At 38.9% G+C, this 13,606-nt stretch overlaps 2 protein-coding genes and 1 long non-coding RNA gene across 5 annotated transcripts in view; all 3 read right to left on the bottom strand.

Moving 5' to 3' along the window:
- Positions 1–13,606, bottom strand: part of LOC308467995 (tigger transposable element-derived protein 1-like) — a 147,924-nt gene that overhangs the window by 40,658 nt on the left and 93,660 nt on the right. The gene's annotated exons all lie outside the window — the stretch shown is intronic.
- Positions 1–13,606, bottom strand: part of LOC308467980 (ligand of Numb protein X 2-like) — a 44,157-nt gene that overhangs the window by 17,495 nt on the left and 13,056 nt on the right. Inside the window, exons 1-2 of one of the 3 annotated variants that reach the window (XM_080989811.1) lie at positions 6,506–6,523; positions 3,083–3,543 (exon numbers count right to left, since the gene is read on the bottom strand). In XM_080989811.1, coding sequence (XP_080845937.1) covers positions 3,083–3,483 — 401 coding nt within the window. In that variant the 5' untranslated portion in view covers positions 3,484–3,543; positions 6,506–6,523. Of the gene's footprint in view, positions 1–3,082; positions 3,544–5,262; positions 5,281–6,505; positions 6,524–13,606 lie in introns of those variants that run through there. The other 2 variants (XM_080989810.1, XM_080989809.1) reach the window with 2 other exon arrangements.
- Positions 1–13,606, bottom strand: part of LOC308468082 — a 42,612-nt gene that overhangs the window by 20,752 nt on the left and 8,254 nt on the right. The window lies entirely within an intron of this gene.

Here is a 13,606-nt window from a genome sequence, read left to right as displayed (position 1 = left end):
AGCACTGTATGTTACAATATAAGCATCTTTTAATGCATAAGCAAATATTTGGGACTGAAGAAGAGCAAAAGAATTGCTGTGAATTCAGCATATTGGTAGTCCACACCTTTAGTTTTCAAGAGGTGCTTTGTACGTCCCATATATTTTCTAATGATTTCTGTCAAGTCAATTATATAACAGGTTACAGTGATTCATTTTTTTTAAGTTTGCTTAGCTCAAAGAATTTTTTTCAACTGTTAAGCTCTCTCTAGGGCTGCCAAGGAATGAACAAGACAGCAAATTTAGACTCCCAGATGCATTAGAGCTTAGGGGTATATGGGGGGGGGGCACATTGATGAGTCAAAATGAGGACTTGTTGGCACTAAGTTCGGAATTATGTTAATAAGGATCCCCCTTTTTTCTTTGGTTTATCAGTGATGCTGCCAAGCATTATCATTAGTGTGTATTTAAGTTTTGACAATTAGGGCAAAAATTAACTAGGAATCATCTCATCTTCTATATCTCCAGTGTAGCTTTATATTTGACTCGGCATCCATATTCCTCAACTCAAAAGTTTCCATGCAGCCCACCAAAGCACTATGACCAAAATCCTCAAGCCATATACTTCGGAAATACTCCTCAATGATACTGATTCAGAAGAACATTAGAACTACACTCATTTAGTTAGGAGAACCATGTTTCAGAGGAAGCGTAACTATTCATGTTTATTTGAGACTCTGTACCAGGTGTTACCAGGCGGGTTTAAGTCTTAAATGTAAATAGATTATCCATTTATAACCCACTGGCTCAACTGAAAAGCCAAATTAGCAGAAGTCTCACATATTTTCTTCCATCCTACTCTCTCTTGGCTTCACTTTCAGCTTGCAGAGATGGCAAATGTTCAAACTACTGTTTGTGTTGAATAAGATAAGAGTCAAGCCAACTGAGAAGGAAGGAGGGAAGTCACAAATCCATGGCCCATTTCCAGGATAGTCTGACTTGAACTACTGTTTCTGTTTATTAATTTATTAGATGTATATCCTGCTCATCCTTTCAAAGGTGCCTAGGGTGGTAGCCAAACAAACAATAAATGAAAACATCTAAAAAATGTTTTTTCAGAATAACAAGCTGTCCACACACCAGCTTGAGGAAGGGTGAGTTGTACCTAATGTACATCCTACTCAGAGTAGACTCACTCAAAATAATTAACGTGACTAATTTAGGTCCATTAGGTCTACTCTGAGTAAAACTTAGTTGGAGACAACTTAATCATTTTTGGATCAGTTAAGGAGTGATACAGGGCTCATTAAATACATAGCCTAATTAGAAACAGTTAATAAGGTCTTAGTTCGCCAAAACATTATCTGTTCTTTATAAAATTAAGAGATTGAGGACAAAATATTAGAATATTTTAAATTTTTGGACTTTGTTTGCAATGCTGTTTTACAAATTATGAATTGTTTTGGTATTTTTTTAAAAATATCTTTTTTTTAGTGTGCACTATATCAGAAAAAATAACTTTTAAAAAGTAACATTCAGACATACCCAAATTCTAACTCAATTGCCATCTGGACAGTCTTCAGTCAGTCTGGCTGTATCAGCACCAGTCTGCTATGTTACACCTTAATGGCTAATTTATAGGATGATTTGTCTTCAGATCCATTATCAACAGTAGTTAAGTAGGAGCAAAGATATTTACTGCTACAGAAAAAAAGTGTGTTTTTCTGATAGAAACAAACACGTAGCCTTCAAATTACTGAAACATGTTTGCTCTTTTTATTAGCTCATGATATGTATGATATATATGTCAAACCCAAGATAGGTTCTGTTTACAGTCTAGTACTGAAATAAATGTAATCGGCACAGCACAACCTACAGTGGAAAGGCTGTAATACATGCAGGTGCCACTACTGGAAAGCTTGGTATCTGAAATCTCAGTTATCTGAACACAAAGAATTCAAATAACCAATCAGCTAGAGTTTGCCACTTCTTTCTTGTGTTTTGCTGGTTGGTGGAAACTATTTCAAGGGGGCAGGGAGAGAGATTGGAGAATCAGGGAGGAGAGCTGTTTTCCCTTTGTTTGGTCTTTCCTGATTGGCTGCAGCGATCTCAGGAAGAAACCAGGGAGGGATAGAGAAGAGATATCTCATGGATTAGAAATGTTCCCATAGGAAATAAAGAAATTATCAGCTTGTTGTGTGACTACTTGCCAAATGAACAATTAAAGTCCAATTAGACCAGCAGCTCTTCACATGCAGGTGCTTGTGAGAGCCATCAGCAGCTTTGCAACTTAACAGTACAATCCTAACCTTGTCTACTCAGAAGTGAGGCTAAGATTGTAGTAAAAAACTTCCTATGTTTGACAATGTAAAAACATTTTTGTTGAAACTATCCATATAGCTTTCTTCACTAGTCAAAATTTTAATCTAGAGAAAGATGGCTTACATTAGCACATACACATAAGACTATGATTATGTCAGGAAAGGAAAGGGGAATTAAAATTACTCCAGAAAGAGGAAGGATGGCACTTTCATAAGACTGGCCTGCTATTTAAAACACCCACACAGAAACATACTATATTGGTCTAACCTGCCTGTCAGACGAACTCAGAGGCTGTTAAAAATAAATGAAGGATTAACATTGGATTGTTTTATTGGAACTACCTGGACTAATTAAGAGAAGCAGCATAAATGTGAGATCATCATCACCCCCCGAACCTCAGGGCATGGGAAGCCAACCAAAGACTTATAATTTGGAATAAAATTTGGATTGTTTGATTATTGTATAATTTGGAATGTTATTAATGTGTTTTTTATTGGATTGTTAAAATAGAAAATTTAATAAATATTATTATAAAAAAAGAAACAGAAAACTTCCACATGAATACATACATTCGAAAAATGGGAACTAGCCCATTAACATATTTTAGCAGTCAAGCGATCTATTTCTTAACCAAGAATGCTGCCCAGCTGCCCTCTATTGTTAATATATGCAATATTCAGGCCAAAAATAAACAGAAATTAGAAGTTACTAATAAAGGTGAAGGAGCCAGAGAGGATAAGATGCAAGTATAGTTAATGGCACTACTGAACCATATACACACCTGTTTTGCAAGTGAGCCTCTAACTCATACCGTTGCATAGTGTGCTTACAATCTTCTTGAAAGGGGCAGAGGACAATGAGCTTATCAAGTAAATTCCGCACTAAAAGGGAAGACTTCCGGCACTGATGGAAGGACAGCTTTTTCCGATCCATAGGGCAGAAGTCATACTCCTGCATGAAGTTCTCAAGGCACTTAAAACAGTATGTGTGTCCACAAGGTGTGTCCATGGGCTGCAGCAAAGGCTGAAGGCAAATATGGCAAGTGAGCTCATCATCCACTTCATCCTGGAAGTTATAAAGATGATTGTCTAGCAACAAGTGGAGCTGCCCACACTCATGGCACCGTTCTCCAAGTTTGAAGACCGGCTCTTCTCCTGCAGTCTCAGCCATGGCACCCAACATCTGGCGTGTTTACAATTAGGGGGCAAGGCAGGTCTTTTGGTGGTAGTGAAGAGAAGATACCTAAAATGAAGAAACAAATGCTTATCAGAATGTTACACCAGCAGACTGATCCAAGTCTGGTTTTCTGGGAGAAAGCTGTGATGTCACAGGTCACTCTTTTCCTTGCCTGTTTTGTTTAAGTACACTTTTAAAAGTTTATCTTTGATGAAATAAGGGCCAATATTCTTTAACAAAAAAGTGGTATGGTAGACAGTATCTTTCAAATTTTATCCATGAAATTCTCACCCGGGCAGCCTCAATAAGAAAATGATTGAGGGCAAACGATAGTGCTTTTCTATGGTTAGAGATCTTCCCCTGCAATGTGCACTTCACGTGAGGTCACTAATTAGTCTGACTTTACATTCTCTGCCTTGTGGCTTGGGTTGGTAAACCTTTACTGATGTGAATAAGAACTATGAACCACTGTTCAGCAACAGTGGCAGGAGTTGTGTGAAATGTCAACAAATTATCCCAATATTTCCAACTATGGGAGGTGCTGCAAAGGATCTTTACAGAACAAATTCTGCCCCTTCCTACTTGATAAGGTAGAAAGGAAAAATTTAAAATTAGGTAATATTTCAAACCATCAAATGAATTTTTAATTAAAAAGATGAGATCACTACTTTACTCTGCAATGTATACAAATTTCATATAGTAAAAGATACACTATAATAATAAATAATAATAATAAAACCTTTATTGCATTAGCATACAGCCATAGCAAAATAAGACAAATATACTAGAGACAAGCAACCAAACAAAATTCAAAGCGATATTACTGGCGTAATGACATTTAAATTACCCTAAGACAATAATGTAAAGATTTAGTTGCCAGCGCCAAGAATCTAAAGTGCGGATGTATATAAAACATAAAATGGCCCCAAAATAGGCTCGGCACATTGGGTTGAAAAAGTAATAAAAAGAATTAAAACAGGTCCAGGTCTAGGACTCACTACCCAGTCAGAGTAGCCCTGAGTTTCAGAGCCTGCACTATAAAGATTGCCACCCCACGTGAAATTTGGGGATTTGCGTCCACAAGAAGCGATTTCAAACAGTCTTCCTTAGATGTAATGGTGGACGGGATCAAGAGGAGGAGCTTAGGTCTTATTGGCTCATAAATAGGGCAGTAGAAAAAGAAATGTATGAAGTCCTCTACTTCATTCATTGTGCATGGACATAAACGCTGAGTAATAGGGGTCTTAGAGTAAATCCCCTGCAGGAAGGCCGTGGGTATAGAATGGAAACGGGCCATAGTAAACGCTCTTCTCAAATTGGGCTCCGTCAGGTCTATCAAGTAGTTGGCAAGTGATCTTACCACTTTCACTTTAGGGAGCCACATGGAGAGGCGAGCTGTAGTGGACTGTGCCCGGTCCATGGCCTCGTCTCTTGTAAGAATCCAGGCCCGGATTTTATGTTGGTCCCAAGATGACAGCGTGTCGAGATCTGGGAGGGAGTAGCGTGCAGTAATAGTCTCCATGGCCTTGGACCATTTGTTGGTATGAGAACAAGTTAAAAAGGCTTGCCTAGCTAGTAGGGAACCTGGGGCATTGATTAATTTACAATAAAAACTAATGATTCTAATGTGGGCTCTCGCAACAATGGAGGGGAGGCCCAGTTCTGTTCTTAACTGTGCAGCAACTGAGCCCTTGGGGAGGCCCAGTAAAAAGATACACTATTTACATATAAGTAATGTACTTTAGATAACTGAAGACATTTGTTTGTAAGGCCATTTAAAATTACCTGCAATTGATCCACTCTCCACCCACCCAGTTAAGACTGATGTCATTGGGTACATTAATGCTACTTTTGCAACTTATGATCCAATTCAAAACTCATTTTCAGTCTGCTGACAGATTTATTGCTTGACATTGACAAAGCTGTCTGAGAAGAGATGCTTTTAAGCTGAGCAGTTTTGCAACTATAAACAGATACAGATATTTGTGTCACTTCCTTAGACAATTTTAATACAAACTTAGAAGAGAATATTTTTGTTATCACCCAAGCATCTTATAATACACATTCAAGAAGATTATTAACTTTGCAAGCAGTTAACACCCTTCATTAAGTAACTAAAGTCATATTCAGCAAATATTCATTGTGACCCTTGCAGATGGTAATTATAAACAAAGTACAAACCCTCAGTAAAATATCTAACTAGTGTATTTATGTAACTTTATTTTACATTTCCAACCTAGCCCATTTCATAATCACATAATAAAGATATATTTTACATCTGTTTTTAATATTTGTTATGATAGAGACTCATAACAATTTAAGAGGAAAGAGACTGGTCAACAGGGCAGAGATGTAATGAAAAAGGACTAAAAATATGTTGTGGGAGAAACTGACATTATAGAATTGAAATGTGTGAGAGAAGGGTTGAGGAAATGAATGTGAATATTGTGTTTGCTGGAGAAACTGCTGGAAGGAGGAGGGAAGGCTGAAGTCTGTTGCTATGTCAGTTGATATGCCACATGACTTAGCCGGACACATAGCTGTTGTTTAGGAATTCTTAAAGTATAAATATTGCTGTATCTTCTATCCAATGAGGCGCTTTCCTCTCAGCCTAATTAGTGTCCCTTGCAATGCTAAATAATGACCTCCTGTTTGACTGATAATTAGTGTATGAATTCTACTGGCTATTCCAGGCAGCCCAGGGTATCGGTCTGGAACCCCAGTATTTCCCCAACACAACAAAATGAAATATCAGAGTAATGGAAGGCCAGTCTCTATGCCAGGGAGTTGTAATCTGGAGGACCTCTGGAGGGCCACATGTTCCCCATCCCTGCTTTATGCCCTCAGATTTCTACATATTTAACACAGCCCTGAACACCTTGTGACCCATCAAGCCAATCACAACTTACTACCACTTCAAGCAACCCATCTAGATTGGCCAAGGTCTGCATTCAATGGGGTAAAAATTATGCTGGCTCATCATAATGTACAGAAAAAAGGGGGAAGGACCGTAAGCTGCCCAACATACAATTTCAGCTTCTGTTTAAATTCTTCATTGTTGTCAGCCACCTTGAAGTCCGACAGGAAAAAAAATAGAGTAAAATAAACTTTCTTTCAAATACTGATGTTTTACTCCATTACTGCCCAAGTTTTACACAAAATTCTTGGAGATCAAATCAAGGTAGCTCTTAACCACTGAGGCTCAGATTTCTAACATCCAAGAAAGTGTTGAATGTACCTCATTACTTCTCTTAAGTCCATAAAAGGAAGCTGCTCAGACTGTTAAAAACTCAGACCTGACCTTAGCGATGAAAGACAATCCACACCTGTCTGCACGATGGTAAAGTGAAAAGCCCTCCTAAGTATGGCAAGCTGGAACTAGTCTGTTGAGTCCTCAGTGACTGAATCAGAAAGCAGATGTTCCATGTGGTGTTATTCAATAACAGTTTCTGAATTGGTTCTTTACTACCATATGTGTAAAACTGGGCATTATTTTAGGCTTATAAATGAACCCACAAAAGTTATTGCCTCACAAAAAAATGCTTCTTAGGCTAAAAAGAGTTTTGATTCTCCTTTAGCAGCTAGCTGCAATTTCTATGACGAATGAGGAAGGGCTTTGCCTCCTCTGGCAGCCCAACTGGTTTCTGTAGTAATGGGTAATGATACAAGTTAAACATTGTCTCCAGGTATTATAGGTTGGAGCCAAGACTCCACCCATTAGTGTTCTTGTGGTTACTTTCATTTTCCTATGCAGTTACATAAAGCTGATAATCAATAAAAAGCATCTTGTTCTGGTTCTACAAAAGTGAGTAGCCCTATGCTGGGCACAGGTAAGAGATGCAACACCCTGTCTCTCCTTCACCAGTGTGCATGAAATTCCATGGCAAGCTTTTTAAGCTGCTTCAACAACCCTCTGGAGCAGCCTCTTAAAAGAGATTCCGGAAGCCCCATCTACTTAATGTTTCACACATTGTGTTCTTTGATGTTTAGAAGAGTTAAACTGTTCTGTTACTGGCTGTGTTAATGTATTTTAAATGATGGAAGTTCTGCAATGTATTTTTAATTTTTGATTTTTATCTCTAATATTTTATAGCATTTTTTGTACTTTGCTTGTAATATTTGTGAACTGCTTAGGTGTTTCTTTTAAAAATGTGAAGAACTATATAAATTATATATGCTACAGTTATCAGGCTAGAACTTAAGTATTTGCAGTACTTTATTACTCTAAACCAGGGTTTCCCAAACTTGGGTCTCCAGTTGTTTTTGGGCTAAAATTCCCATCATATTTGACAACTGGTCCTGCTAGCTAGGGATGATGGAAGTTGTAGTCCCAACAACTGGTTTGGGAGACCCTGCTCTAAAGTTTAAAGAAACTCAGCTTTTAAAAGTCCCCTGATTACTGATAGAGGAAATGAGGCTTTATTCAGCTCACTGGTTTTCAAGCTGTGTTCCAAGAGAGCTGGGCATTCTATGCAAGCTTGAGTGTTTGGTAACAAGATTGGTAACAAGGGGGAAATACCTCTAAAAGCTTGTCCACTACTTGTTCTTCCCAAGCAATGTGCAGCAGCTAGAGTGTGTTGGATGCATCCTAGGATACACTGATGAGACCCAACAGGACTGGCCAGTGTTCCATGTGAGCTACCTACACTCACAGATTTGTTTCAGTATCATGAATTCCACAGCAGACACTTGAGGATTCCCAGTCAATATGGAATGGATTCCTGATGGAAGAACCTTTGAAAACCTGCCCATGCTGCGCTATAACATCAAAAGCAAAGAGAAATTTTTAAGTAGCATTAACAGTGGCTATACGAAGGCTGCTACAGAAGCCAACCTGACCAGTTAAAGGCTTGAAGGATTCCTCAGCAAAGTCCTGTCCCTTGGGGCTACTCCTATATGGATTTTCCATAGAGGGCTTACCTGGTGGTGGTTGCAGAGGCTGTCTGGCAGGCAGAAGTGCCATGATAAGAGCTAGGCAGTTGGGAGCCATCACTTTCCACAATAACCTTGATGTAGTAGAGTTCCACAGCATTGTAATAAATTTAAACAGTGAGCCCTGACCAACAACAGTCAGAGCTTAAGGGTGGTGGTAGAAATTAAAGGATGCCCCTAAGCATGCATCAGTGGTGGAGAGTGCCGTGTGCAGACTCCAGACATTTTTACCTTCTCAGTCCTTAGCCATATTGTTACTTTCAAGCAGCAGGGTTCTCTCCCCACTCCAGGGGCCAGTTTACATTATCATTACCACTGTTCTAATAACCCCTGATGCCTGAAATAAAAGAACAATTGCATGCTGCTGGTTTCTAGCTATAAAAAGCCAAATGAGGCACCCATTATGCTTTATAGTCTTGCTAATTTAAAATTATTCCCTACAATAGCAGCAAGTTGTCTGCTCTTGCCTCTAATCATGTCAAATTACAGTGCTTTCACCATTTGCTGAATCACACATATTCTCTTTGTATTTACACATCTATGGCATTATAGAATACTAATAACTTAGTTATGCCAAATATAAAGACAACGATGAGTCTTTCCGTTCATTTTGCATTTTATTTAATCTTCAAATCTAGGAAGAAATCAAAGGAATGAAATGCTGACTAAAGCAGTGTTTTTCAACTTTTGCTGGCTCAACTGTAAAACACCTAGCTATTAAGATCCTACAGGCAAAATCATATTCTGTTCTTCCTATCAAACAAAATAATATACCTCAAGGAAAAGTAAAATAGAATCCTGGCCTCAGGGAGTAAAAACAAACAAACAAACCAGAAATTTCAAGGTGGGAGGTGTTAGTACTAGGCTGCTACAAAGCAGAATAAGCCTGTTTAGTAGGAACATGTATAATGGGCAGCTCATTTTTTATACTTGAAATAAATGCTTAGGGAACCATGGAACTAACAATGTAACTTAGGTGGATTTGTAGCTGGTTGTAGCTGACCAAACCCAAGATGGCTCACTAACAATTTCTCACCTCCCCAGAAAAAAAGCAAGTGCAGTGTCATAGGTTCTGAATGACTTAGATGAAGGAACGGAGGGGATACTCAACAAATCTGAAGATGGCACAAAACTGGGAGGGGTAGCTTATACTGCAGAAGACAGGATTCAATATGACTTTATAACAGATTGGAGAAGTGGACAAAAACTAACAAGATGAATTTCAATAGACTCATTTTTAGACCCTGGAATTTATTCCTTTTTATGCTGTTGCTAATACAGGAATCGGGTAAGAAAAACTCTGAACATATATTAGACTAGTTAACATGCACTTTTGAAATTAACTAAAACACTCATTCAATAAAAGAATTTTAGTTAATCCTGCTAAAATTTCACCAAATGGTAAAGGGGGAATCCTCAAACTTTCAAGATTTGCACATAGTTAATTCCTCAATTAAGTCAACTGTATAATAGAATAGTACATTGCATAAGCTGCATGGACCTCATCCTAGAAGACAGGATATGCAACATTCCAGTTCCTTGCCTAGCAAATAAACAAGTGTAGCAGTCCTTGTGTGCTTTTGTGAGTAGATCAAAAGATAAGCCCAGTGTTAAGGGTTAACTAGTTGATAAGAACATGAGAAGGTCATATGTCTTGAGCCTTTTCACAGTCCAGGTGGCAAAAATATTGACAAACAGATTAGACATGGCAACAGAATTTATGTGCAACAAACCCAGTGTCCTATAGGAACTAGAAAAACCAGTGGAAGTATGCGTATAATGTAATCAGCATCATCCCAAAAGAGTAAACCACTGCACTATTCTGCCATCACTTTTTCCTATCCATGATCACGCAATCTTGCAAAACCAGCCTACAGATATTGCTAACTACCAGTAATAAAAAATGTATTCCAGCCAACCTGCCAACTCCTATCTTTGACAGTCAGACAAAAGGCCAAGACTGTCACTGTCACTATTTACGTCAGCTTGGTTATTTGTAGTCAAAATTTTGGAACCCTAGGGTTGGAAAGATGGAGAACTTAAGTCTTTGGCTCATGCCTCATCATCAAAACTAGGACTTGAGAGACTTGGTTTGGAGGATTATCTGAATTCTGATAAAGTGTTAAGCAAAATATTTACTAAAACAGTTTCATTGCTATTTGGTTTAAGCTTTTCAATGCATACCCATATGAATATACAGTGGTACCTCAGGTTACATATGCTTTAGGTTACAGACTTCGCTAACCCAGAAATAGTACCTTGGGTTAAGAACTTTGCTTCAGGATGAGAACAGAAATCGTGCTCTGGCAGCAGTGCGGCGGCAGCAGGAGGCCCCATTAGCTAAAGTGGTGCTTCAGGTTAAGAACAGTTTTAGGTTAAGAACGGACCTCCAGAACGAATTAAGTACTTAACCCGAGGTACCACTGTATATATATACTTGCCAACCTAGGATAACATTTCTTGTATCTGATGAGGTTGACTCTAGTCTGTGAAAGCTTACACCATAATACATTTGTTCAGTCTTGTAAAGAAGTATGTGAGTATGATCCTTCTGCCATCAACTTTCATACATATCCACCTGCATGAAATTCTTGGTTGCTCATGACTAGCACTACCTTGTTAAGTACAACACCGAATTTGTTAATCTTCCTAGATAGAATAAAAACTGACAAATAGCCAGGTCCAGATGGTACCCACCTTAGTTTTCTCAAAGAACTCAAATGTGAGATTGCTGATCTTCTAAACAAAAATATGTAACTTGCCCCTCAAATCAGCCTCCATACTTCAGGACTGGAAAGTTGTCAATGTAATATCAATATTTAAAAAGTGACTTGTTCATAAACTATCTAAAATGAGGGGCAAGTAGTGAGGCAGCCAGGTCTGCTGATGGTGTTCAGAGTCGTTAAAACAAAAGAATCATAGAATCATAGAATTGCAGAGTTGGAAGGGACCACAAGGATTATCTAGTCTAGCCTCCTGCAATGCAGGAATCTTTTGCCCAAAATTGTGAAGCGCTCTAAAGGGACTTCTCCAAACTGAAAATGTTCAGAAAAGGGCAACCAAAATGATCGAGGGAATGCAGCAACTATGGTTCATATGTGTGCAGCTGACTCTTCCCAACCTCTAGTCTCCCCCCAGCCAAACACTTTTTGAGGCTGAGGCCCTTAGGTCAAGAACAAAGGAGATTTTATATGGAGTGTTAATGTGGAGGAAAGATGCTATTTTCTTGATCACTGTCATTTAAAACAGACAAACTCTCCAAGAGTCTTTTAATACCCATGAAATTTGGAGGAAGCATAAGGTATTTGCCCCATTTCACAGCCTTAAAACACTAAGTGGTGTCAAAACCCTTTGATACAACATCCCTGCTACCTTGCTCCTGGGTAGCAAAACCTTGCCTGCCAGCAATCAAATTTGTTTCTCAGCCACAATACTTGTGCGACCAGTTCTGAGAGTTTAGCTCCCAGAAATTCTATTTCCCATCCCCAACACAATCATATTTCTCTGCTCTTTCTTTTGGTGGGTTAAGAGATGAATCAATACCAGAGTAATAACTATTCAGTTCTCTCCTGAAATGTGGGTGCTCACCAGGAACACAGTGGGGTGGGGTGGGGCAAGAAAAGACTAACAACTTCCAGTACGAATTTGCCACCCAGCCTGCCTCAACAGAAGCAGTACTCTAGTTCTTACAGTCTTCTTTTGGACACAAAATAGGACATAGACTTTAGCTATCTCAGAATGGCTACATTGTGAAAGGACATAAACATGCGGTCCTATGAAGGTACAAGAAAGGGCATTTCCTGTCAACTGCTCTCATGCTGGATTGTTTTCACTATTAAGTTGTGTTACAAGTTGATAAATCAACCTCTCCCAAGGTGTTGGGGTCTTTAAAAAAAGGCATTGCCATCTCTTCTGCTATTTTCAAAGGGTTTTCTTTCCAGAACTTTTCAAAGCAGTTTCCTGGTCTAACTATATTCATGAAGCACTGTTTCAGGTGTTACAGCAACATATGAAGCAGTCTTCACTATAGCCTCCTGTTATTTTCCTGTCTTCCATATGCATGCCTTCACAAAGCCCACAATTAACACCACCACCAATTCTTTAAATATACTAGGAGTAGGAAACCAGCTAAGGAGGTGGTTGAACTTTTGGTATAGAAGGGACTTAAAATGTTAAAAGAGTAAAAGGAGATTGGCAAGAAGCTGAAATCTTTTGTTTTTCTCTTCACTGTGGAAGATGTAGGGGAGATCCTTGTGCATGAGCTAACTTATCTGGAAGTCCTAGACCTAGAGAGTCTTGGAAGCCGGGGCAAAGCATAATGACAGGAGATCCCTTAGGCCAGCACTTGCCTAACTCTACCCAACTGACCCAAATGACATGTGAAAGTGCAGATCTTCTAACAAAATTATGCAAAGTATCCATAAGATCAGCCTCCATACCCAAGAACGAGAAAGTGGTCAGTGTAACATCAGCTCTTAAAAAGGCATTCAGAGAGGATCCAAGAAATTACAGGCCAGTTATATTAACATCTGTTCAAGGGAATAATAAATTTATCAAGTAAAAAGAAAAATAAGTCTTGCTCAACCTTTTTCTGGACAAAACACCAGGGTATAAAAATATACATGGTGTGGATGAAGAGAGGCTTTGCTGCCCACTGTCATAATACTAGAACGCAGGGTCATCCAAAGAAGAATAATGTTGGACGAGTCAGGAAAGACGAAAGGAAACACTTGTATTTTTTCAGCTTCACATATTATCATTTTCTTGGCATTTATCTTCAAAGCCTCAAACTGCAAGGGTCCAGCTTACCTCATGGCAGGAATAACCAACCAGTCATAAGAGCCAATGGTCAGGGTTAATGGTCAACAACATCTGGAGGTCACCATGTTGGCTACCCGATTTATTAAAGGGGTAGTCAAGTGGCAGCTTACCAACCAGTTGGCTCCTTCTGGCTCCCCTCTTGCCTAGCTTGAACCAAGCTGCTTCAGTCTCTACATTCTGAGGGAGCTGAGCAGCCTCTCACAGGGCACTCTGAACATAGGAAATTCACTTTAATGATAGTAATGTAAGTGTTCCTCTTGTTCCTTGTTGCCTCTCCATTTCTACAGAAGACTTTTCCTCAAAGTAAGAAAGATTCAACAAGATACTCTAATGCTGTTCTGCACAATCATGGTCAAATAGATGTCAGTACCGACAA

This window comes from Podarcis pityusensis (assembly GCF_964106645.2).
Source record: "Podarcis pityusensis genome assembly, chromosome: Z".
NCBI lineage: Eukaryota > Metazoa > Chordata > Lepidosauria > Squamata > Lacertidae > Podarcis > Podarcis pityusensis.
Note: the sequence above shows the minus strand (reverse complement) of the source record. Positions and strands in the feature narration are given on the sequence as shown.